The following is a 27,803-nucleotide window of genomic DNA, read 5'->3' on the forward strand; positions in this document are numbered from 1 at the left end:
TGGCAGCCTAGGCGGCCCCTCAGACCAGACGTGGATTGTAGGTTAGGTTCAGGGGGCATCTCTAAGATGCCCTCTGTCGTGCATTGTACATTAAATCCTGCACAGGCATCAGGGCGGGTTTAATATGCGGAGGAGTTTGATACCAAACTCCTTAGTCTTCAGTGAAGCCATCATGGTGCTGTGGAGTTTGTGTTGACGATCTCCCAGCACCATATACTCTTAAATGGCAGCACTGCACTTACAGTGGCCAGGAATGGACCTGGGTACTGTAGGGGCACAGGGCTCATGCTCCTCTGTCCACACCACTGGCATAGGGCACCCAGCTAGAGGGGTGGATGATGTATGCCAGGGCAGTGTATGTTGTGGACATGGCACACAGGGATGTGTGCCATGTCGACTCTCTGTTTTGTCCTGTACCCAGACACTCAGTCTGCAAGGGCAGTGTGTTTGTGTTAGGGTACACGGCCTCTAAGGGTGGCACAATAAGTGCTGCAGCCCTTAGAGGCCTTCCCTGGTCACAAGGCCCTGGGTACCTAGGGTACCATTTACCAGGGGCTGACATGTGGCCAGGGTTTGCCAATTTGGGTTTTAGGGAAGGAACATAGGCCCTGGGCACTTGATTGGCAGGAGCCCAGGGCACACTCAGTCAAAGTACATTCAGCAATTCAGCAAAAATTGGGGCATACCATGCAAGAAAGATGGCACTTTCTCACAAGGAGACTTTAATATCTTTCTTGATCTCAAATTGGATAAATCTCCCAATAGTAGAGCAATCACCCCTTCGAGATCAAGGGTATCCCTCTTGGCAATAATGTCCCAATTGGGCCTTAGCGATATCTGGAGAGAAAGGTCAGGGCAACAGATGGGTGTATAGTATAGGAATTTTAAGTACAAACACAAGTCACAAATTGACTATATACCGATCAGCCACACTCTTAGAGACAGAGTAAAGGACATAACATATCTGCCATCACATATGTCGCACCAGTCTAGTATTTTATTGACGCTACAGTGTCTACGGACTCAACAGGCTAGAGTGTGGTCTTTTGACCGCACTCTGCTACTTGAAGAAGACGAGATAAGCTTTCTCTCCTGGGAAACAAACCAATTTTAAGAGACCAATTTGGGAACTGCCAATATCCCTACCGTTTGGGATGGGGTATAGTAAGCAACAGGGCAAGCTATAGATGTAAGAAATACAGAGAAGAGATTATGGTCTTGGAGGAAGAAATTAGGAAAGTGGAGGTAAAATTAAACGCTCAAGAGGGAATCTGTCAGAAGGAAGATCGGGAAGTAAGTAGGAAGCTGAAGGAGCAAATGGAGAGTGTTCTCCAGGGACGGCTTATGCGTAAGTGGGAGGTGAGCAAGAGGGCCCATTTTGATTATGGGGAAGGAGCAGGAAAATTAATAGCTTGGAAAATCAAAGCAGACCAGCTCCGGAACCATATTAAGGAGATCTCAGTGGGTAATGGAGAGGCCTTCCTGGATTATTTCCAGGAGATATATAAAGCGACCTCCACAGATGATAAATTTAAGGCAAAATCTTGGTTGGAGAATATCACTTTAGTACCCATCAGCCCCAAACAACAACTAGATTTGGGGCAGCCCATCACACAGGAGGAGGTGAGGAAAGCATTGGCGACTGGGAAAAGGGGTAAAGCGGCCAGCCCAGATGGGCTTCCAATTGAATTATATAGATCACTTGGAGAGAGTTTAATTCCAACAATAACCCTTCTTTTCAATAAAATCTTCATGGACGGAATTAGCCCACCGGTGACATGGAATGACGCTACTGTAGTCCTCATCCTGGAACCAAGTAAAAACCCATCCAGCTGTGGGTCCTATCGGCCCATTTCGCTGTTGAATGCAGATTTTAAAATCTATACAACCATTCTGGCTTCTAGATTGGGGGAGGTGGTTTGAGACATTCTTCACCCTGACCAAAAGGGGTTTGTGAAAGGAAGACAGTTAGCAAACTTCACCTACAACCTGGTCGGTGCAATAGACATCGCCTCTACTTATTCACTCCCCCCTCGCCGCCTTGACTCTAGATGCCACCAAGGCTTTCGATAAGAGTAAATTGGATTTACCTATCGGACGTCATGAAGAAATTCAATCGGGGTGTAAGGTTTTGCCGTGCTATACAGTGGATATATAAATCCCCATCGGCTAAGCTCCTGGTGAATGGTGATCTTACAAAGCCATTTGGCATAACCAGAGAAACCAGACAGGGTTGCCCTCTCCCCCCCTGTTGTTCGACATATATATATCAAACCATTTGCACAGAAATTAAGGGATAACCCTGATATAGAATCCTTTAGACATGGGGATTGGGAGAGAAGGGTAGCCCTGTATGCGGATGACATTCTGATATTGTCAGCCGACCTAGACAGAACTCTCCCGGTAGTAATTAAACTGGCGGAAGAGTTTGGTAAGGTTTCCGGATATGAGGTAAATGCTGGCAAGACAGAAGCCATGACTTGGAACATCCCACACACTGTCTATCAGACAAGCTGCAGTACGCGTTACCTTGGGGTCACAATTACCCAGGATATTAATAAACTGGCAGATACCAATCTATCGCGAGTCCTCCGCGACTGCCATAAACAAATGAAGTCATGGGTGCACCTCCCCATATCCATTCTGGGGAGGGTTAGCTTGTTACTTCTCTAAACTGGCACCACTTTGGGACTCCCCAGGTTCCCCAGAATGCCTTCGTGATAGGCTGGCGATCGCACTTGGAGACGCTGGATTTAAAGTATGGGGAGACTTAGTCAGCAATGAAACATTTATATTATGGGAGGATCTAAAAAGGAGAGTGAGTAGTGGCCTCTCAAGATTTAAATATATCCAGTTACATAGTGTCAGTTCTGAAAGGAAAAAAGCATTGGTGAGGGAACCAGTCTGGAGCAACAGCTTGTGAAAAGACCAGTAGGTAAAAAGGAGGTTTCCTATTGGTATTGGGCCATAGAAGAGGAGGTGGACGGGGAATTCAAGCTGGCTGATGAGCTGTGGGGTGGATTGTTGCCTAACGAACAGGTTGACCATCTATGGCAGGAATCTTTCAAAATCCTCTTTAACATAGCGAAACCAGCATGGTTGAGGAGGAATGACTTATTCACGGCTCATCGCGTATACCTATCCCCCCTCTATCAAGAATTGTTAAAGGCTCTCAAATCAGCTGTAAAAAATGCGGATTGATAGAAGCCTCGGACCTCCATATGTTTAGAGACTGTCCCTTCATCCAGGCATTCTGGGAAGATGTACAAAAAACATTGACTTAAAGCAAATAATCTTTGGCTTAAATACCCAGCTATCAGGACCAGCTAGACTCCTTTCATTTTATTCAATCTTACTGGCAAGAAGACAAATCTGTAGACATTGGGTAGACCCTGTACCTCCCAAACATTCGGATTGGTTGACTTCTTAGTATGAAACATCTAAAATGGAAATGGCCAGAGTATGTAGCAGGAAAAAGATCGCATACTGGGATTTGTTGTTGCAGTGAAGGTGATTTTTTTTTCTTCCCTTTTTGGTCCAATGATTATGCCAACTGGACACTCCCTGGACATGCCCATGGATTATGGGGCATCGAGAAGGTCCATAGGGTCTTTTAGACCAATCTGGAGTGATACCTAACCTCCCTATATCGATGGGAAGTGGCTTTTCGGTCTGAAAACACACCCCTTCAGGCTGATGGTATCGAGAGAATCCAAGGGAAGAGCCCATGTCATCCTAACCTATTGAAAAGGGGAATGTACAGACGGTCTGCACACTATGGGTACTGGTGAATAAGGAAAAAAAAAAAAAAGAAAGCTACAGGCAAGTAAAATGTTCTGTTTGCACTTGTATCCACTGCAGATTCATGTGCAACGCACAGACTAATAAGCAGTAGCTTTGCCAGTATTGGCTTAATCATTAGGGTGTAGTGGGCGGCGTCACATCTCTCGTGCAGTCCTTATCCACTTAAAACTGAACACAGGCCCCAGATGAGCTAAGAACTGCTGTGAACAGATTTTGCAAGCCCTCTCCTTCAACATGAAGTGCAGCTTTTGCCCTTGTGCAGCACATCCACCAGCAAAGAATTCTACCACATTTCACCCTGCTGAGCAGATAGGCAATGACCTTAGTGAGCCAAGCAGAAGCTTTTACAAATACCGTTAAACCAGAATAAAAGATATTGTACCCTAACATTTTATTTTTAAGGCAGCAAATTATTAAGTATGGAATTATTATGTTTTTACTTGTTAATAAATGTTAAATGTAACTGTTTATTATTAAACTTTAAACTAATAAAATGATTTGCTTTAACATGTCTACATACACATGCAGAGATATAACAAACTTCAAAATAACATACTTCGTATTAGCTACTATGGAGTGTTATTTTAGTTACCTGACTGCATCATTTTCTATTGGAGTGGGTTCCAGCACCTTTCAGGAGCCATGTGTGGTGCTCAACTTACTCCAAAACTGGGGTTGGTGGAGGCGAGGGGGGCTACATTGACATCTGTATTGACAACTTTAAGGGTGGATTATTGCTGCACAGCGTTAAAGCCCGCAGAGATGTATTTGTTACATGAAATTTCACAAATTCTATTTGTACGCAAGTATGCTGGTGTTGAATAACCTCTTTTATAAGCTGTACAGGTAGAAGATTTTTGCTGTATACATTTATTTTTTTTGATTATTTCAGAACGATTGATACACTTAATTGTTTAACAGGATTGTGTAATCGACACCATTAATTAGAAGCAAATATATAAGCATACACACAGAAGGGCTTTGGGTCAGCTGCATTCTGCCACAAGTCTGTATGAGCATCATACTCTGCTTCCATCGATGATAGCATACAGCTCCCGCAATGGGTCAGTCTTCTTCAGCCATTTGTCAGATCAAGTGCACGTCTGCCTGAAAATGGGTGTGCTTCAGTGCCAGGGCTGGTGGACCAGTCCTTTAGTTTTGCATCTTCTCCCTTTAAAGTTCACCTTCCATTCATTTTCCTTTTCTTTTCATTTTTACAGCATACTGCTGGTCCCCAGATATTGCTAACCAGCTGCTTACTAGCTGCTCCTTTGCTCTATTAAGAGCCACATTTTGCCTGGCCACTACCTCTAAACCACGCGATCACAGTGGATCATTGTTTGCTATTTCAACATGGCCGGCATATTGATTCTAAACACAACATCCGTGCTGGAACTTTAAAACCATGGATGAATGAAAGGATACAGGAGAGCAAGGAAGAGCAAGGTCCGATACTAATTAGCCTCACACAGATATTAGCAAAAGAACCACTCATTCATAGAAACTGGGCATGACTTCTATCTCTCTTTTATAACCTGGACCAGTTGGCATTGCTGATGCTTGTTTATACATTCGTAAAATGCTTAATTTAGGGGATATGGCTCCTTCAAACTTCTGCTTTCTGTCCAAATTGTTTGGTCAGAGGTGACAAAAATGTCTTATAAGAGCTGCTGAGATACAAGTCATGCCCAGTTTCTATGAATGGATGGTTCTTTTCCTAATATCTGTGTGAGTCTAATTAGTATCAGACCTTGTGTTTGCTGGTATGAATGTACTATCTGCATAACTATGAATATGAAAGAACTTTGTGGTCAAGGTGACCTTTTTAAAGTTAAGCTGCACTTCCAATCACAATACATGAGTAAAAGTTTTCAGACCAATCGGAGGCTTATCCCTGGAAAGCTCATATTTTGTGGAGGACAAACATTTTAAAGGGGGTATTCTCAATAAATATTCACCCTTGATTCAGGTTATAGGATATTTTTATATGACCAGAATCTGTATGATGCCGGATCAAAGGAACCACTTCTAAAAATAGTCTTCTTCCTGATCAGAGCTGAAGTCCCGCACGTTGGCGCTGAGAACAAAGATTGCATGCATACAAAACAAAATCATAATCAATACTTTCACAATCATGCTAGGGAAAACATTATTGGAGGTGGAGTCTATGTTCAGTTTCACTGCGGGCTTCAGGGGTTGTGAACACGGTCATGTCTGCGAAAAAAGCAAATATTTAAAAAAACACCTATGATAATTCTGCCCCAAAACCGAACAGCAGGAGAGTGTCTAGCATGTGCACATGCAACAAACAATACAAAATCTGTAATAAAAGCAAACACCAGAGAACAGCATCTAACTGTGGCAATAGCTACAATATTGAAAGAACCTTTCGAAAGCGAACCACTGTTTATCTTTAAAATCAGCAAACTCACAGCATACAACACTTACGGCCATATGTTATGGACACAGCGGATATCTGGCTGTAGCTAGGGTGGTATTACAAGGAAAAACACTGGAATTAAGACATTTAGCAGATGCATTTTCTACATAATTGAGGATTTGCTGCATTTACCACATAATCCATCTGCTGCATAGTTTGCAGATTATGAACCCCAAAAAGAAATTTGAATCTTGTTCACATGGATCAAATGTTAATAGGTGCTGCCATGCAGGGGAAGGTCCTTCACAGTAGTCGACTGGTCACCTTTCCATGCATATTGCTGTATTTAAGTGTTATACTGCTGCTAATGGATTGGAACATTCGCCCACAGATTAACATGTAAAAAGAAATGAATGCAGTAATTCTGTCACACAACGTGCTGCAGTAAACTGCATTGCCACTCAATTTAGTCAATTCTGGCACATAATTTGATCCTCTCCTGTTGCATAATTCTATGGGGCCTGGGTTTTACAAAAAAAAAAAAAAACACTGGTGTGTACGTACACCATGGTGTGAGCTATAAATAAGAGCATGGTTCTTAGAGCATCACCTGGTGCGCTCAGTTCTGATGCAGTTCTGCAGCCCATTACCTTCGCCAGCCCCATCCTCAGGGGACAATGTTTGACTCAAATACAAGGTAGTGTAAACGAGCATTGGCATAGCCAATAGGTCTCGAAATTGGGACCTTATAAGTGTTTAGCCAGAGATATTGACTTTGCCTATGTCTTTAAGCTATGCGGTACAGAAATCTGCAGCATGCTGAAAAGTTATAATAAAGTAGTGTCAGAAGCATTTTTGTCACCTTATATATGACCAAGAAAGCATTATGTACAACTGAACGACCATGCATTGGTTCGGTTTAAAGGGTGATTGTTTGTTACAAGCTCGGAATGGCTTACACTTCAAGCTTGTAAGCTACTTAGTTTGGCACTCTGTGAATGACAATCAGATTCAAATTATTATACTGAATATTTAAACTCCAACACCGAGTAAATCCCGACTCTCTAAACCAGAGGGTATCGACTTGCACACCTGGTCATGCCATACGTAGTCATCATTTAGCTGTTTATGTTCACGCCTAGGTTTGAAAGCGAGGCTGGATTTGATTTGGGGGTATCCGGGCCTAGGAATTAGAGCCGACCAGATTATTTTTAAAGTATTGATGTGTCAGAGAATAGGCAAATGGGCAGTACCTAGGCTGATCAATTAGGGAGGGCCACGAGACTGAGCAGAGTGGGACATGAGAAGATAGTGTGTTAGAGCAAATCTAAAAGTGTGTAGAAAGAGACATAAATGAGACACGCATAGGGCTGTGAAGTGGCTTAGTATAGAAATTATTGAAATTACTGGGTATTTGTGGCTGTGCGGAGATCAGCAGAAGGGATGAGGTGATAGCTTGAAAGAATAAAAATCTTATCACAAATGATGAGCAAATACCTGCATGGTGTGTACACCAGTGATGTGCACATGGAATTTACACGTTCCTGCGCTGTGCAAGCTTTGGGCTTTGAACAATAATCAAAAAACGGGACTCAGGCATCCTTTGCTAAGACGCTAAGGATGTGAAATCACCAATGCTGTGAACTAACCAATAATGCACATACTGTTCGATTATATATACTTTCTTTGGGCTGCACACGGACCAATAAAGTGTAATAATTAATTGGGAGCACTTTCATCGCTCATGTGTACATTTGATAATTATGAAAAGCACTCGCCAACTATGCAGTGCACAATGACCAGTTATTGGCACATGAACACTGTATGCGCTCTCGAAGGAGGTGGCAAAATATGCACTAAATGATGCACACACACATTTATTGTATTCACGCAACTGAACTTTATACACACCCAGAATTGGCGTACATGCCCCATAACAGTGCACATTCACCATTAATTTGCCCAAACATTCATGCACTGGCTCATAATGAATGTGCATTCTCCTGCATTTAGTGCAAATTCAGCAAGGATGTGCTCACTTACGCATGCAATGCACGTCTCAAAGTACCCTCCCCCCAGTGGTGTGCACAATCCCGATGACATACACTAAACACAGAGCACAACAAACGAGGAAGTGTATGTCTGTGTGTTCTATGCAAACCTGTCAATTATCTACTAATGCACAAGGCGCTCTTTTGCACTCTGTGCACAAATGTCTTTGATGGACATATTCTTATAGGAAGTGCCCAATCATTTGTGGTGTGCAAATTCCTTACATGTTCCTGTGTTGTACAAACTCCGGCACTCATTCATTAGGAGAATGATTGTCAATTAAGTTAATTCATATAGTTGGGCAGGTAATGTATTCACTCATGAATGAGGACACCTGTGCATGCTTAATTAGGCTTTTAGAAGTCACTTGATCACACTCCTTTCCCTTGAACTGCCTACCCTTCAATGGGGAGCACGTTTCGAGCAGTGCACATGTGTGTGCCGTGTAAACTCTTGCATGCTGTGTCATGTATGTATCCACCTGCCAACTGCGTGCACTTATCCGTGCACTGTACGCACCGACAAAGGGCATATTCAAGTATTGTTTACATGTGCCGACTGTGTGGAAAGTGCATGTTGTGCACTTACCAATGAAGTGAACAATGGAACATGTGGAGTAATTAACACTGTGGCATCAAAGTGTACCCTCATGCACACTATTATTACACCCAGTGTATAAGACAACTGGTGATGCCTGGTGAAATGCTTATTTAGCAGTGATTGTGCAAAACAGCACATGCTGTTAACATGTACCCACGTTGAGAACACAATTACTTGCTACATGGCTTCTGTATTCTGCTCACACACGCCAATGTTTGAATTGGTCAATGAAGGGCACACGCACTAATAATGTGCAAGCTAACAAATGCGCACACTACCACATTATGTGTACATTCGTGAAAGCAGCGAGTCCACATCATTTAGATGGACACAGCCAGTGCTCTTTCATCAACAGTATACACACTTCTGAATGATGTACAAGTGCTAATGATGCACTAACCAGTCACGAGCAGTCATGCACGTAGTGCACATACCATGTGTTCGGTCTCCAAAAACGACCATACACATCTGGCATTTGTAAGAAACGAGAGCTATCTATCACTCACACAAATGCTACACACTCTAGTAACACTTATGATTCTGTGTACACTCACCAATCATGGCCGCACGCCAGGCTAGAGGAACAGGCTCCTGCGTGGAGAGCACACAGCCGAGATCTCAACACAACAACATGCACTCAAAGCTTTTCTGTGTTGTACTAGGGCCTTCATGCTATGCACCCATGTAAGGGAGCTACATTAATTTATACTGTGTACACTAACATGTGCATTTTCAATGTACTGTTCAAATCTGTTAATGATATAGCTGATCCTGGAAGAACTCTTTGGAAAAACTAAGAAAACAAGTGTTAGCCGCCTGTGATCTATGAATACAGGCTGCGGCATTCTCCTTATTTGTGTTGAAACATTGAAGTGGTTTATCAAATACTCACAGCATAAAGCTCACGTGTTCTCAAGTAAGTGATTCAAATTTCCAAGATGCATGAAATACAACACTATGATTTATTTACCTACTTTTCAAATTGGAGGTATACTTTTAATTGACAGTACATTTTACTTCTGTAAAACATGCATACAGCAAACCAAATTATATTTACCTGAATTTGGAGTCCCAACAGGAGGCTATAAAAGTAAAAAGAAATAATTTTAATGTTCAGTCAACATACAATGATGCAAACTGCAACAATGTCTACAAAAAGGATAAATGGGATGCACAGCTATAAAAATATAATATTCCTAAGTGGTAATTTGATGCCCTTTAAATGAATAATTGGGGCCTGTTATAACAAAGTATGTAGCTTGTAAAATCACATGCGGTTTACTCAACCATGTATCTGATCTGCAAAGGCACAGACTTATCGCACCTCAAACATGCAGTCAAAACGCACATTTTTATAAAACAATCTGGTTTATTGCTTATTTAGAGCTTTCACAAAACAGTAAATATAGTGTTGAATCTTTACTCATGTTTAATTATTCAGTAAGGAAGTGGTAATTTTCTAAATAGACATGTGGGTAAAATGAAGTTAGACTCCATGTGAGGGTCAGTGAAAGCTCTAAATGAAAGGTGTCAGTTCTGCCTACTTACCTGTAACAGAGTCCCTCCAGTGCTTGTACCAGAAGTGCAAGTGGTTGTACCGGGCCCCATGATGCCCATTCACCTGCTTAGCTTGGTTACAGGCAGCACAATAAACAGGGAACTGGGCGAAGTAGGGATCAGAGTGAGGAGATTCTGCCAGGTGAAAGAAAGAGGGCAGACATATATACAATATACAGAGCAGAAGCATTAAGGGCTTATTCTTAAAAAGAAGCTTCCATTTGTCTGCGGGACTACATTAGTCACAATTATGTAGCAAAGTGTGATGTCACACACACCAGCAATACAGGACACAACGAAACTGCATAGGTTAGTTATGGCCTGGTACCATTGATGATCTAAGGCACCAAGGAACCTTTTCAGCCAATTCACTGCTCAGTTGAGAAGATCATCTCTTTATTGCTCTTTTGCCGATTGTATATATCTTTCGATTTCCAGAGTTCGACTACAGGTGCAAGCCCCTCTCCATACTCCATTGAGGCCTTCTATGTTTAGGCATAGTTTTAACAAAAGTGTGTTAAGTTTATCGCATTTGTTTCCAGTGCTGTGTGCCCCACTTTACCAATTTGCATGCTGTGTGTGGACCTTCGATAGGGTGCAGATTACATACTGTTTTCCTTGTTCACATTGGGCAGAAAGAAGGTAAATTATTGTACGGTGTGTCTGCATTAATACATGTATTCCCTTTGTTTTTACCCAACAAGCATGATTATATGTTTATACCATTCACACTAAGTAATCAAGCATGTTATGAATTTACATTAATCATATTCACAGGACAAACTGCTAGGGGAAATGAAAGATCTAGACTGACAGGGGGTCATTAATCAGTCTTGAGGAAAGCAGTGGACCCAGAGTGTCCTTAAATTGGACGGCTTGAAACATGTAGACAGACAGTATGCTTGGATAATTACACCAATAGACTATTATATCTTATTTTTAACCTTACTAGTAGCACCTAAAATGATGGGGCAGTCACTAAGTGTTTTTAATCACAAGATCACCCTACAAAAGAAATATTTAAGTGCTATTTCCATTGAGGTCGATCCCTTCTTGGTATTTAGTATACCAGGATGGGTCCAGATGACGACGCATGCCACTAACAGAGCGGGAGAGATTCCTTTTTACACACAAAATGTAATTTTCACCCCTTGAAAATTCTATTTGCAATGGCGAGTCAGATTTTATCAGGGCAAGCTCTATTTAGGGCCTACTTGCTCATTCTAGTGAGAGAGCTCGAGCTGGCAAAGAACAGGCGTTTTTTCCAAACATTATCGTTTGTACATTATATCGTTTTATCAGTAAAACTGCATGTCAGCAATTAATTTTGTGGCCATTTTAATGGAAGATGTGCTGACTGTCAATGACAGTGCACTACCACATTAAGCTATGGTAATATATTTATTAAAATTGAGAGCTTTTAAACATCAACTGAGAAACATTCTTGCCCCGCCCATCCGAATGGCAATGCTATTAGTGAACCAAGAGGCAAGTCACAGGTCATGTGTACCCTACATGTGGGCTAGATTTGCCTCATACATGGAGAAAATGATTAGTCTATTAAATCAAACAAGAGTTTTTTGTAGTGCAGACATGCTGAACTCTCATATTAGAAGGTGCTTTTATGAGTAATAACAAAGAAAATGCTGGTTTACATAACGTATTTGCCCAGATTCGCACAAACTGAGATCAGTTTATGGGTCAAGAACATTACAGTTAGGTCGAGTACATTATTCAAGTCCCTAGACTTGGGGGTCTGGAAACGTTTCCAGGATTTTTCTTGGCATGAGTTTGACCATATTGTCTACCAGCACTCCACACCAGGTCTATGGAGAATAGTTTTGGGGTGCCTTTGTGTTAGAAATGTAATAACCAACAAGGACTACCTCACTTGTCCAGTGCCTTTGACACGTTGTGCAGGAGCAAGTTGTGGGCACTAATGGATGATCTGGGCCTTGAGGAACCACTTGTCACTCTCCTCCGCAGACTACATGCTTCCACCTCTGTAGTTATCCGTATGGTTTAGGGGGAGAGAAGACCAAGCCCATCGCTTCTACAGAGGGGGTCCGGCAAGGCTGCATCTAGCCCCGTTTTTGGTCTATACAAATGGACTGGAGCAGTTTCTGTTGAACAAACACTTGTACTTCCCAAAAATAGTAAGTGCCCAAGTACCTTTATTGTCGTATGCTGACTACACGGTTTTGATGGCCATGACCGCCAATAGACTGCAGGGATGCTTTTACCGAATATATGACGTCACTAGACCTGAAGGTGAATTATAAGAAATCCTTTGTCATGGTATGTGGGCCAAAATTAACAAAAATATGAAAATACACAGTGAATGGGACAGTTATTGAGAAGGTAAATTTTTTTTAGTTATTTGGGGAATGTTTTTAACTCTAACTTAAACTGGGATCAACTTTTAGTATCCCGGGTGCAACAAACTTCAAGAGCCATCGAGGGGTTGTTTCGATTTGCTGCCAAACTTGGCCATAAGCCTGTTGCAGAGCGGATAACCCTGTACAAGTCAAAATGTCTGTCAAGAGCAACTTACGGTGCAGCAGTGTGGGGATATCAAAAGAGTACCCAGATTCAAATAATCGATAACAAATTTTTGAAGAGACTCTTATTTATCCTGTCCAGCTCCCCTACATAATTTTGTCACTTGGAGGTGGGCATGGATTATATTACAGACAGAATACAAATGGCACCCCTGCTATTATGGGGGAAAATTTGCTCCTCAGAGGAACTTAATTTCTCCCGACTTTTTTTTAAAAGATTGCATGAATTTAGATAATGCAATGGTGGTCCCCTGGTTACGCTACGTTAAACAAACTTTTTATAAGATAGGATTAGAAGATTTTTATGATAAGCCTGAGTGTATACCGCCAAACATGAAAATGTCCATAAAATAAGCTTTTGGATCAGAGCTGAGTATATTATCTAGGCTTACAGATAGACCGGACCCCCCTTTCTTAAAACAGCAACAATTTTGTATTTTAGCTTGCAGGGCAATGCACGTTTTTTAATTACAAGATTTCGCTTAGGCACACTGCACTTTCTTGTGGCCTTTCCAAAACAGGTGGGGTGGTGTGAGAGGCTACCCCCCTGTCCTTGTAATAACACAGCCCAACAAAATACCATGCACCTTATGCAATTTTGCACATTATATAAAGACCCCAGGGCGCGCTTTCCCAAATCAATTTTAAACGAAAAAAAATTCCGCTCCCATAAAGAGGGTTTTAATTATTTACACCCCTTAGTAAATGCTCCCATTTGTAGCTCTGTGCTTAGTTTTATAAAAAAAAAAAAAATAATAATAATAAGGAAACGATATGCAATGTAAAAGTATGCAACTAGGTTTTTAATTGTCTCTGAAGATATTTTTTATGCTCTTTTGTTCATATTGTCGTTTTTATGATTGTTTTCTTTGTAAACTTTTATGATTCATCTGGAATCGAATAAAGGTTTTTGACTGACTGACTACCTCATGTCATAGAAAAGTTACTTTAATCTTTTATGAAATGCTTGTTGCCAGTAACAAGGATCATTCTCTAAGCCAGGGGTCTCCAACCGGTCGATCGCGAGCTACTGGTAGCTCGCCAAGGCCCCGTAAGTAGCTCGCGCTGGTAGCGGCACAATTTAGTAGCCTATTTACATCGTTGTAACATTTCGGCCTTTTTTTATGGCAACGTTACCCGCCCTCACCCAAACCAGCTGCTCAAATTGAATTTAGCTGGGAGGGGCGGGCCAAAAAGGATTGGTTGTTCCTCCATTAGTCTCATGCGCAGCCGTCACCTGCCTTTCAAACCCTGGAGGCGCCTTTTTCTTCCTGCGCGTCGAGTGCCGGTGCACAGCAGCAGGCATGGCAGAGCGGAGCGGCCGGTGCTGGAAAGCGTGCAGGTGGCGCAGGCAGTATTAAACTGCTACTGGGCCCTGTGGCGCCTGCCTTGTTCAGCCTGCCACCAGGTCGACCGGAGCAACAGGTAAGCTTAATGAGCCCTGCGCAGGCCTGATCAGCTCCACACCCGTAGCGAGCCCCTACCCTGGCCTGTTATTTTTTGTTGCATATTTATATAGCCGAGCGCGAACTCGACCCGAAGGTATTGGAGCGCTTTACATAGCACCGTATTTACATTACGGGGAGATTAAGTGATTTGCCCGTATCCTCTTTTCCTATTAATAGAGATTATTAAAACAACTACAGGGTTACAGCGGTTGTGAGAGCAAAGGGCAGGTCTGGGCTATTGTGTTCTTGGTGGCATGGAATCGAGATGTGGTCATCTAACTCGAACACCAACCAACATGGTTGGTTCAAAACATTCTACACACAAGTCCTGGCGCTGTTTGTCCTGGTGCTGGCGTTGTGACCTTTGGCAACAGATTCCTGCAAGTTCCACCAGCACCTGTCAAACTTACTCTATAGTTATCTGAGAGCACATAGGAGCGCAGAGAAGAAAGTCAATGCACTGGTGGCGCTACATTGAAAGAAGTGTTATAAATATTATACATAAAACGTGAGATAGTAAAGCACGGCGGTGCCCTGGCCAGCTGCAGAAAGGGAGACACAGACAAAACCTCGTAAATAGTAATCTGCCAATCCATCCCGCCTGTGCCCGAGGCCAGTCGTGTCTCTGATGCTGCCCACTGATGCTGCCCCCCACCCGCCCTCTGGTGCATCTGAAATGCGTTTCACTGTTGTGATCGCAGACAGGGGAGGGGGCTCTATTCCCCAGCAGGTGCCTGGAGGGGGGAACTGGGATGCTGCCGAAGCAGACCGGGCTAATTACCAACTGCATTGGAGGGGAACTCCTGCCCATCTGACAGTCTCAGCAGAACCCCCAACCCACCCGCTTAGTCCCCTCCTGCTGCTCCCTCAGTCCTATCAACCACACATCAACTTGAGACGGCTGGGGTGCGGATGACTCTTTTTCGCATTTGTTTCCAGTTTTGTGAGGCTGGCCACACCCCGTGGGTACCAGAGTCCGGCATCACAGATAACGAACACCGAGCGTCCTCCTGGCTGGACTGCGCTCGCTCGCTAAAATTTAGAGTTTTTTGTTTTTATTTTACTTAATTTAGGCAGCATTATTTTGTTATTTAATGTCATATTTTGTCGCATTTGTAGGATGGTATGATTTGGGAGGAAAGGAGTGTGCGCTTATTGCTCATGTGAATTATGGGTGAAAAGTGGGGATGATTACTTTTTCGTTTTCATGCAATGATTATGAAGTTGTTTCTTGAAGTGTTTGCGGTGCACGTAAATAATTTTCAAAGCTGTCTCTTAAATGTTTAAACTTCAGGTCACGGGGTTAGAATTACACCTGGTTTTTTGGCGTGTACGTGCTTTAAAATAACGCACGGTAGTGGTTTGAACAAGACGTAATGCTGGCAGCAGGGAATGGAAGTGCACATGATGATGAGGTTGCAGGTTGCGGCTTTGTAAGTGATTTATGTGTTTATCCATTTGTTCAGAGATTAGGAGGCAAGAAAAGTGACTTATCTGCAAAAGAGTGATTTAGTAGCTGGTTGAAAGCGGGACGCAGTAATAGCTGAGAAAACAGTTTTGGGGTTTCCTTTTAATTTAAGCACATGAGAGATTAAGCTGGAGGGATGGGATTAGTTTTTGCATTTTAGGATTGTTTAAGGATGATTGCATAAAGAAAAGAAGAATGTGTTAAAAGATTAAGGAAATGTTCTGATCTAGCAGTGCTACAGAAGGGCGCGCAGATGCGTGCCCCCTTTGATACACCTTGCAGTCCAGGGCACATGAAACCATAAAAAAACCGATTAAAACGCTGCCTTGTAATATAGATCCTATTTATGATCTTTCTCGTGTTTGAATTGAGCTTCATGTTTGCACACTGCAATGAAACTGAAAACAGTTTTGTTTTCCGCTTCAAGAGCTTAACAATGTTAAATGCAAATCATTAAAATCATATACATACAATTCTTAATTTGCAGAGAAATACTTCAATTGCATAAAAGAGGATACGTGCTCAAATTACCAGGTTTACCTGAAATGTTATAAAACAGTGTTTCTTATGAGTGTCACTTTCTAAGGCTCACTTAAATAAAACATTAGACATGCTTGCTGCCGTGTTGACATTCCGTCTCATGGCAGATCATTTGGTGATGCAATGCTTGTAAGAACGTCAAAAAGTGTCCATCACGTGGAGGGAAGTTGCATCATGATCCATTATGTACCAAGTGTTCTTGATGCTGGTGGGTGTTCTCTCTGCATCCATTATGTACCAAGTGTGTGTGCTGACAGGGTGTACAATGCACATCATGCAAAAACGTGCCCATTCTCTGCAGTGAGGGTAGCTGGCCAAGTGTGATAATGCACAAAACAGTTTTGAAGAGGGATACTTTATTTTAAATTAGGAAAGTGTTGAATCACAAATGTAATTTAAGTAGCACACTAATACAAAGGCTGGAAGAGCAACGTGTAAATGTGTCTTAATAAAAATAAATGTCCTTCTTCCATTTCCAGAGATGCCAGTGGACACGTCACATGCAGCTCTCAACCAATCTTGGCTTTCTGCGCAATAGAACATTGCATTGTGGGCCTTGTGTATGTGCTTTTTGGATTGGAATTTTGGGCGCTAAATGTCGCCATGCAAAACTTTATCTAAAAGCCTGAACTGTCTGAAAGTGTTACAACCGATATTAAGTCACTTGGCTAGGCAGGATATTATTATATTCATGTCAGTACAAATATTAACCTCCTGCCCTCATCAATACACAAACTACACTTAGCGGTTGCGCAGCCAACTGTAGTTCAAACACTAGTGTAGTCTCCTTACAACTGGGCGTGGGGGTCTCTTGGAAAAATGCGCGAGTTGCTGGGCCTTTAGTAGCTCACGATGAATTTGATTGACCAGAAGTAGCTCTCACTACAGAAAAGGTTGGAGACCCCTGCTCTAAGCCAAAATGTGCTGGAATGTGAAAACGATTGCGAGAAAGACAACTTAAAGAAAACAGAGTCAATAAGTGTAATTTTGCAACAGTTTAAATGTATGACTGCAAAAAGTGCACGGAACCGAGAAGAATCAAACAATCCAACATGTTTTTCACCAGAGAGCAGTCAATAGTACTGAAGTTCCATGCCCACTGAATCCAGCATCAGCAGCACTAAAACAATTTCTCTATTGGTCATTGTCGATAATGCTACAGCTAGATTTTGGATTTTTTTCTCATCTTTTACAACAATGGCAACATTGCAATGTGCACGCTCTGCAAAAAAAATGTGTAGTTGGAAGTATGCTATGATCACCAGGGTAAAATTAGTCTGGGAGTGCTGTTAAAAGAAAAATTCTGGGGGAAATGAGGAAGACCTGAGATTATTTTAGTGAGATTTGTAATCGAGCCCCATGCTATGGGGGAGATGGTTGTGGTGAGGGTGGAAACAAATGGACTTAGTTTTGACCGAAAGCCTCCTTTCAAGGCTGGTTTTCATGGCTCTTTTGAATACAGGAAGAAAGGACATGTTTCTTAGTTAGGATTGAGAATAATCTGAAGTTGTGAACACCGAGTACCAAAAGATTTGATGCCAGAGTTTTAAAACTTGGTTTTCATGCTCCAAAAGCGTTAAAGACGGAAAACAGTAACTTGATACATCCAGCAGGAACCAGCGGAGTAATTTCAGCACTGAAGTCATTTAATCTGCCTCTTAAGGACAAGACAGAGTCTGACCACATTATTTTTGACAATGCACCAGCGTATATATTATTACAATCGTTAAATCGTGACAGAACAATTGACCTAGTCAACTGAATCTGGTGATTTATCTGGAAGAGAAAACTCTTAACACGCATCACAAGCTGGAGATTCGTGTTCTGTTGACAGCTGAAATGGTCTGTTAGTGATATCTTGGGTGCATTAGCCTTTCTGCCTCCCCCACTTCCAGGGCAGGACTGAAGGTGTCTACTCAAACTCTGCCCCAGGGCGACAGAAAAGCCACAGAGTATCCATAGTAAAAATGGGCAAAAAAAAGGGGGTGGTAGCTCGCCCCAACACTGCACTGTACCCCCATACCAGAACAGGCGTCAGTCTTTCTGCCTGCCTGGGGGTGGATTAAGTGAGTTTACCCAAAATCTGCCTCCAGGGAACAGAAAGACCACTAAACACCAGGGGGAAAATAGGCTACAAAAATAATAAAAAATGGAGTGAGAGCCGCTCTCCCGTCACGTGGTCAGGACAGGCCATTTAGAAACACCACCATATCACATACTCCGGTTTCTTAAGTAGTCTTCTTTCTTACAGTAACATTTGACATACATTTGATTGTGTGTCTGTGCAGAAGAACAGTCTCTGAAACTGCATTGCTTACATTTCCACTTTGCAGACACACTATCACGTCACTTGAACATTTCGTAAAAGGGATAAAGATCCCTGCGCAAATATTGTTGTCTTGTTGTCCAAGAGGTGACACAGCTATCATATTAGAATAAACAACAGCGGCCGGAACTGGGGTTTTGACATGGCAGCATGGGGGGGGGGTGTTTATTATATAAATGGTATCACCGCACTGTTGGACAAAGGATCATTTTGATGACACTAAGGTTGCTGCATGACGCAATTCCAGCTCAGCGGATTCCTGTTTACCCTGGCGAAGAAGGATGGCCAGGCTACGATCCAAATGGACAGCCTGATGACACCCACAGGAAATGGGGAGTCAGACCACCCGACAGGGATTTGGCAGATCAACCACCCCAGACAAACTATGTTAGTGTAGGAAAGTGGCTCTCTATATACTGTTCCCAAATATGTACAGTGTGTACGGAGTCCACAGTCACCAGAGGTTTGGCAGAGGCTAAAGTTAGATAAAGTGGTAGCTTGGTCGAGCAGTAAGGCAGTATCAGAGGACAGTGTAAAGCATTTGTTGTACACACTCAGTCAGCAAATGGTCTCACACACAAGAACTGAACTCTAGGCCAATGGTTTGTATATAAAAATATATGGTTGTTTTATTTTAGAACCAACAATAGGTATCAAAATATACTTTCTCAGAATGAGATGCTTTAGGTAAATACTTTGCAATAGGCAATTGACTTTTGAATGCAATTGTTACAGTTTGTTGCAATAGGCAACACAATTTCAAACACAATAATACATTGAGCTCAATTGGAATTCCAAGTTAAATGCAATTGATTACTTTTATGATTTCTTTTCTAACTCCAGGACTGGATCCTAGATTCAGTCCTGGGACAGTTCCTCGACACAGGGGAGTAAATACGATTTAGTTACTGTTGTGATTTTTAAGCAATATTTTGGTATTTTTAAAGTTGACACTTAGAAACTTTTTCTAATGAAATCACTAATGTTATCCTATGGGAGGAAATTCACTTAGCAGGTAAGTGGGGTTATTGTTACTTTTTCTAGCTCAGTGTTGGATCCTGGATCCAGCACTGGTGTACCGCCTGTAAGCAGTTGAGAGAATGCGTTTAGGTTATACAGGCGATTTTTAACTAATATTTGTAAGTTTGCAAAATCGACAAACTTTTCCAGCAAAAACCAGACAATGTTATCCTATGGAAGGAAATTCAAGTTGCAGGTAAAGTATGTTCTCGTTACTTTTGTAATCCAGTGCTGGGCTCCTAGGCTCAGTACTGGGACATCTATCTAAAACAGGTAAATAATTACGTTTTCACAGTTGGTATGATTTTTAAAGAATATTTTTAGTTTGCAAAAATCGACACTTAGAAGAAGAAGAAATTTCACAGAAAAACAGTCAATGGTTTCGTATGGGAGAAAATTGAGTTAGCGGGAAGTATGGTTGTAATTACTTTTCAGGGTCAGTGCTGGGCACCAAGATCCAGCACTGGGATCTCTCCTAATAGCAGGTGAGTATTCTCGATTTCGTTACTCGGTTGATTTTAGGTGAATACTTTAAAGTTTAGAAACTCCACACTTAGAAGAATTTTCAAGTGAAACCAGCCAATGTTACACTATGGAAGAAAAGTGAGTTATCGGCTTTTGGGTAAGTACTCGACTGGCAGAGTTAAGGTGCTGGCCATAGACTCCGGGGTCTCCCAGGGACAGGTAAGTACAGTTGTTACACCCTCAACGGCACAGGGGCAGCCGGGTGCAGAGTGAGGTAGGCCCAATGTTATCCTACGGAAGGCAGGGGGCCCGTGGTTGGTGGCTGCTGGCTAGCAGGCCACACGGCTGTGGGAGCTGGGCTCCTGGTCACTTGCTCAGGTCAAATGGGGTAGTAGGTTAGAGTAGAAGTTGCACTGCCAGTGCCACTCGGGCAGCTGGGTGCAGGGTGCTTTTGAGCCGTCGGCGCTCAATGGATTGCAATGGAGAAGCTCAAGAACAAACAAAGGCTGCAAGCTCGGGAACGAAGATTCTTCAGGTGCGACCACCACTTCGAGAGGTAAGTTGGGTAGTTGGAGGATAGGCAGGTACCCAGGAGTTGGGCACAGGGGGCCGCAGGGCGCTGGGTGGAGGGGTACCTTTTGGTGCCTGGAAATCTTACCCTCTGTTGATCGTGGTTGGGGGCTCCCTGGTTCTGAGGCTGCAGGCGTCGTCAGGAGCGTCGAGGTGGGTCCTTGGGTGCCGGATTCGGGGTCACAGTTGCCGGGAGGACGTCCTCTTGTTCTTTGTCCACTCCAGCACAGGCCAGGCTTGGCAGGTGCAGAGTGTGCAGGGTTCGCCGTTCCAGGCTGATGCCAGGGGTCAGTTACTTGCTTTGAGCAGTGCCACTGCTCGTGGGAGTCCCAGATGCTCAGAGTCACAAGGTAGCCAGGTCCTCCGGGGTTTGTGAAGTTGCTGGCCACGGGAGATGCCGGGATTTAGCAGGAGCAGATTCGAGGGTCGACAGGCCGGTAGGGCTGGGGCCAAAGCAGTTGGTGTCTTCCTCTTGTTAGCAGCTGCACAGCAGGTCTTCTTTCTTCTTGATCTTCTTTGCTGTTTTGGAATCTGGATCTAAGGAAGGAAAGTTCAGGGTGCCCCTAAATACTAAATTTAGGGGAGTTACTGGTAGGTAAAGGGCAGGGACCACTGGGTCCCTGCCCTGGGGTGGGTACACTCCCTATCCTGCCACTCTCCTGTGGGAGGAGGGGGGGGGCGCAGTGGCATAGTCCTGATTGGGCAGGGCTCCCCATCTTCAAAATAGCGAGAGCCCGGAGATGTGCTTCACCTCGCCTCCCCCACCTGAGGGGTGGGGAGGGCAGAGGCTGGCACACCCCCTGTCCTTCCTTGGGGTTTCCGGACGGTCTTCCCGCCAAAGTGGGGGTTTAGAACCAGTAGGGACCAGTTGCTGAGTACAGCAACTGGCCTGGAGACGCTCACAAAGGCGGCATGCCTTTGAAGCTTCCCCTGCCCATCCTGGGGGAGGAGACCTAGCACCTCGTCCAGGTTGTGCATTGTTGCAGGCCCAGGAGAGCGGATGGCTCTCTACCCAGGGGTCCAGAAACATGTCTGCTGTATGGCAGCCTATGCGGCCCCTCAGAACAGACGTGGATTGTAGGTTAGGTTCAGTGGGCATCCCTAAGATGCCCTCTGTCGTGCATTGTACATTAAATCCTGCTCTGGCATCAGTGCGGGTTTAATGTGCTGAGAAGTTTGATACCAAACTTCTCAGTCTTCAGTGGCGCCATCATGGTGCTGTGGAGTTCGTGTTGACGATCTCCCAGCACCATATACTCTTAAATGGCAGCACTGCATTTACAGTGCCCAGGAATGGACCTGGGTACTGTAGGGGCACAGGGCTCATGCTCCTGTACCCATACCACTGGCATAGGGCACCCACCTAGAGGGGTGGCTGATGTATGCCAGGGCAGTGTATTTTGTGTGCATGGCACACAGGGATGTGTGCCATGTCGAATCTCTGTTTTGTTCTATACCCAGACACTCAGCCTTCAAGGGCAGTGTGTTTGTGTCAGGGTACAGGGCCTCTAAGGGTGGCACAATAAGTGCTGCAGCCCTTAGAGGCCTTCCCTGGTCACAAGGCCCTGGGTACCTAGTGTACCATTTACCAGGGGCTGACATGTGGCCAGGGTTTGCCAATTTGGGTTTTGGGTTTCAGTACAGTTTTTAGGGAAGGAACATAGGCCCTGGGCACCTGATTGGCAGGAGCCCAGGGCACACTCAGTCAAAGTACATTCAGCTATTCAGCAAAAAGTGGCGGCATACCATGCAAGAAAGATGGCACTTTCTCACAGTTAGGCAGTGATAGGAGTAAACTATAATACAGTACTTATATACCTGCATATATTCACTGTTATAGCACAATGGTGGAATGATTAGTCTTTTTCACTATTCTCGTAATGCTAATCTGTTTAATTCTTTGGATTATCGCAGTGCAAGTATTTTATACAATAATTACAATGCTTCAATAAATATTGAAATGCCTTGCTGAGTGTATTTCTTTGGATATGCATGAATAACCAAACAAAAGAGTTCTAGATCTGTCACCATGATTTCCTTGGAGGAATCAGGGTTGACGTGTTCTGAGGCTGCACACACATTTGTTACCCTGTAAGGTTAGGGGTGCAGATGGTGCACTGTGAGCTAGCAGGGAATCAGGCCAACATATCCTGAGGGTGTGCACAAAATCAGTCTGGCACAATCCTGACGTGTATCTTGTCCAATAAATGCACAGTTTTACTAGAGAGGTACAAGCCGTATGACATACCCACGCAACACGCCTTGCTGCTAGTCCAGAAAAGGTACAACAGTGTTTCTAACACACTGGGGAAGATTGAGGGTAAACCCCCTCCCCAACTCCTGTTCGGTCTAGCCTCGACAGCGCTTGCGCTGTCACAAGACATGTTGTATCTCTTGAGTGGGCTTTTGGCACACCCACTGCTTGCCGTTGGTGATCTGTGGCTTTCAGAAATGCTGGCTTGTTTTTGGTGTTTGTCCAATGTTGGTCCCTCCTTTTTCTCTGTTTCCATTCCATGGCGACTTCATCAATTGTTTCTTTTTCACTCTTTCACAGCATGCGATAGCCCCTTCTCCCTTCTGGGCATGACTTATCGAATTTCGTGTCGAGTCATCACATCACACTCATCTCACCGCCGCATGGGGATTGCCCAGCCTGCATGGTTCGTATGATAGGTTTTTTTGTAAGAGCGAAACAGCTTGGTGGGTATCGCACCTGCCGTAGAGGTGCGTGCCGAGCCTGCTGGCCAACTGGCAGCTCAAATCAACCTCTCTGAGGTCTACAAAACATGCATGGCTACTGGTAGGAAATCGCTGTCTGGATACATGTTTTGTAAAGCACACAGGCCTGCTGGCAGCAGGGTCTGCAACAATTCAGTGTCACCCAGCTACCGGGGTGCTGGGTTTAGACGGGGGGGGGGATGGGAGGGTCTTTCTGCCCCAGTATTAGAACTTTGCCCCCAATGCTCTGCAGGCGGTCTGGTCTCCTCTGGCGTGGTTTCGACGTTTCATTTTCTTCTGCACGAAGACTGTACATCCAAGCATAGATTATACACCTGAGTATGTTTACAGTAAGACCTTGCTTCACACATAATCAATGACATCACCTGCAAGTATGCCTGCAGCGTCCCTAAAGCCATCGAGACAGGCAAGTGGTATTTTTTTCCGGGACATATCTTTGAAAAGATTAAAGGGCAGTCATTTTCCATGTAATTTTTGATGTTTTTGGAAGGAACGTGGAAAAATTCTTAGTAGCTGGATTTCTTCTCCTGCAAGCTTAAGACAGGGCTTGTTCAGCTTGGGCAGGCCAACGAATAATTCAGCTTTTGACATCCTTTCTTCCTATTTGCAATTAGTCTGGCTTTATTTTGTTGCCTGGACTGTAGTGGTATAGCCAGAGGGTCATGAACCCTAGTGCAATGAAGGAAATGCCCCTCTCGCAAACCAGCCCCCCACCGGCACGTTTGAACTGCGAAATACAACAATCGGGGATGGGGGGGCCACTTGAACACATCTGAATCCCGAACAATATTGCACTGGAGTTGTAGGTCCGTCAGTCTTCTGTTGTATTGAACACGTTCAGCAGCTAGCTGTTGCCCCATGCAGCAATCCAAAGATTCTCTTTGCAAGTCTTCGAGTAATGTGATGCAGCCACAGTAAAATATTGGGCGTAGCGTTTGTTGTACACCTATTTTTCTTTCAAACAGTGTGGGGGTTGAGGAGGGAAGGCATGCATTTAAACTGAAAGCGAGTGAGACACTCTCCAATCCATCAGTGAACTTGTATGTCTGAACTATAAGATCAGCACTTCGTGAGCTGTCATTAGACTTCCCCTTAGTTATGCTCCCTATGCTTTTTTGGGGCATAGCCTCAACACATTAAGCTTTGACTTTGTCTCCGCTTCCGATTTTCTAAGAGTTACCCCCAACCTGTACCCAGGAAGCAACCTCACGAGGTATACACCAATTTGAAATGGGTACTTTCAAACTTCAGACAACAAGATATGACTTTCAATCCAGTGCTCTGGTTATTCTCTCTGTTAAGGCCTATAAGAGACCTTAGCATCCTTTGTTTACCTTTTAGCAAGTGCACTGATTTAGTAGGGCAAACAGTAGCTGATCAGACGCAAGCGGAAGCAGAAGAGCACAATTGTGACAAGTTATACCATACGATAAATGGTACGTAAGATGGTGTTGAGTGTTATGAAAACATTTGTGTATTTTCTGTATTGCTTTTAAATGCTAATCATGCAAACGAGCATCAGTATCCTTTTGCCTGTTTTCAAATGTATTTGTGGGTGGCAAGGACCTTTCAAATTAATTCATTTAATCTTATATTACTTCTCTTTGCCCCTTTCTCTGCTAATTGAAAACCCCCTGTGTTTTCCTTCTAGGTTTGTAACAATTATATCAAGTATACAGTTTGTTCTCAGAGGAGTCCGGAAATCCAGATCTGGCCCTATGAGAAAACACTGCATCTGCTTTTATAATTCATAAGGATTCTTACCTCAATCCAAAAAGAAAATACATTTTCAATATTTCAGATTCATTCTTTGGGTGGTTAATTCAAGATTCATGCACAATTCATTTATTAAATACATACATAAATTCAGCATTAAAAACTGATAAAATAAAATCTGTTTTGCAGCCCACTTCTGTCACTAGAGGGGCCCACTTCCACCACTACAACCGCAAAAGCTGCTGCCAAATCTACTACCAGAACCCTAATCATTGCCACACAGTCCATAGCGAGGCAAAGTTGCAGTAATGCATAGGTACATACTTATAAGGTCCCAAAGGGGAGACCGATTGCATTGCAAATACTTGTTTTATAGGGCACATAAAATATTCCATATTGTTTCGTGGGTTTCCTACCTCCCCACCCAGGTGGCAGATTAGGAGTAGATTTCTCAGTGTCCCAGGGTGAGACAGAAATATTAGTTTGCCCCCTTTGAGGTGGGGGCTTGGCTCGATGCTTGAACGGCTGTCCCCAACCTCTTTTGTAATAAAAATCATAACTCCCCGGTGTCTAGTTGGCTTTTTGCCCCTCCCACCCCTTGGCAGCAGCTTGGAGATAAAGTCCTCCTTCCTGCCCCAGGTTTGAGTTGAGGGGGGCAGGAAAAATGTTGGCATCATTTTGGGAGTGGTTGCGGGTCTCGATATCTGCGTGAACCACCCCCACCTATTCTAAAAAAGAAATCTTCACTGGTACCCAGTGGGCTTTCTGCACCCGGGGGACATAATGGAGGGCTTAAAAAGACTTTCATGGCCTGGGGGTGGGAGGGAGCACTAGCTCATTGCCAGGAAGGCTGCACTCCCCTACACCCCCTCAAAAATACTCCCTTGTGTCTAGTGAGTAAATCCCTGCTTGGGGACCGCCCATCTACGGCAAACCCCAAGTAAGGATCCGCTAGGGAAAAGATATCAATCAAAAGTGGACATTCTGCCCTTTCCAAGGATACCACTCCAATATAAATCTGTGCATGAGGGGCTGAGATATGCCACTAAGCACCAGTGTAAGTGAAAGTAAACGATCGGCTCATTTTACTTTCCTTTTCTATGTAGTTTCGTCAGGTCATCGTTGCAAAAGAAAAAAACAGTCATTGGCAGCTGGGGAAGCTTCCCCCCTCCCCCCATCAGCCCAATCTGAAAAAAGAAAAAGAAAATCCCCTTTACTGTCTTGCCAGGACATACTGGGCGCCTGTATAGCATCTGAGAGGCAGTGCTTTGGACGTGTCCAGCACATCCACAGCACCAAGTAGGTTAAATATTTAAAAAATATAAGATTCATCCAAGCACACTACATGGCACCTTGCGGAACCAGAACAGAATTTACCCAGGTTAATTAGTTCTACAGCATTCTGAATCCTGACAGCAAGTACTTTCTGCACTCTTCACATGTTTTTATGGAAGTGAGTTTGTAACTACATGGATATTTCAAGCTTGCAAGTAGTCCCATGCCACAAAATGCACTTGCAGACAGGCCCGATTTATTTTTTTCAACCCACATTACATTGCAATTTGGGAATTGTCGTTTCACTTTAAACAGACTGAAAAAATCCAGTATGCAAAATTCACTAGTCTAAAACGTAGTGCTGACTGAATAGCAAACAATACCAAGCTACCTGTCAGCTATGCATGTAGAAGTTATGCCAAGTGCTGTGTTATCATTTCACCACGATTCCAAGCACATGGTACCATCACAACTTCAATCATACAAAAGACGATGGGAGGAATGCTGATAAAAAGTCTAAATGTACGAAACTGGGCTTTTAATGCAGTTATTCCGGCCCCCTTCACTTGTTGCCCTCTTTTAGCGTCTAGATGCTGATTTTTGACCCTGACAGTGCACTGTGACTTGTTAACCAGACCTCAGTGCCAGTGCTACTTACCCAAAACATGATGTTGTCTAATTGTGCTACAATTGACTAAGGACTTTAACACCCCTGTAAGTCCCTAGTAAATGGTACCCGAGGTACCTAGAGTATGAGTGCTAAAGAGGATCCGTAAGGGCTGCAGCATATCTTATGCAACCCTAAGGGGGACACACACAAATTCCACACAGACTGCCATTGCAGGCTGCGTGACATAGTGAAAACATGACGACATGACACACTTCTGTATGGCAAGCCAAAGTCACTGCATCTAATATATGCAAGTTACCCCTACAGCAGGACTTAAGGCAGGTTGCATTATATTTTATGTGAGGACATATCTCCATGAGCAGATATGCCCCAGTGATGTCTAGTTCTAATACTAGACATTACAAGTGAGCAGGGGAGGCATCTTAAGGTGTGTACGGGGCACTGGTGAAAACGAGTTCCCCGGGTACATAATGGCTTCATTGAAAACTATGGTGTTTGGTATGAATTACATTGTATTAATAAACCCACACTGATTCCAGTGATGGATTTATAGATACATGCACCAAAAGGGTACCTTAGAGGTACACCCTAAAACCTACCAGCCCTCTGGTGTGCTGGCTGACTGGTCCAGTCCAGCCTGGCATCACAGAT

At 43.6% G+C, this 27,803-nt stretch overlaps 1 protein-coding gene across 12 annotated transcripts in view; it reads right to left on the reverse strand.

The window, feature by feature from the left end:
- The window catches only part of MIER1 (MIER1 transcriptional regulator), a 472,995-nt gene that overhangs the window by 304,841 nt on the left and 140,351 nt on the right, over nucleotides 1-27,803 (reverse strand). For all 12 annotated transcript variants that reach the window (XM_085602332.1, XM_085602330.1, XM_085602336.1 and 9 more), the window contains one exon: nucleotides 9,894-9,918. In XM_085602332.1, coding sequence (XP_085458458.1) covers nucleotides 9,894-9,918 — 25 coding nt within the window. The remainder of the gene's footprint in view (nucleotides 1-9,893; nucleotides 9,919-27,803) is intronic.

This window comes from Triturus cristatus, chromosome 4_2, assembly GCF_964204655.1.
Source record: "Triturus cristatus chromosome 4_2, aTriCri1.1, whole genome shotgun sequence".
Taxonomy (NCBI): domain Eukaryota; kingdom Metazoa; phylum Chordata; class Amphibia; order Caudata; family Salamandridae; genus Triturus; species Triturus cristatus.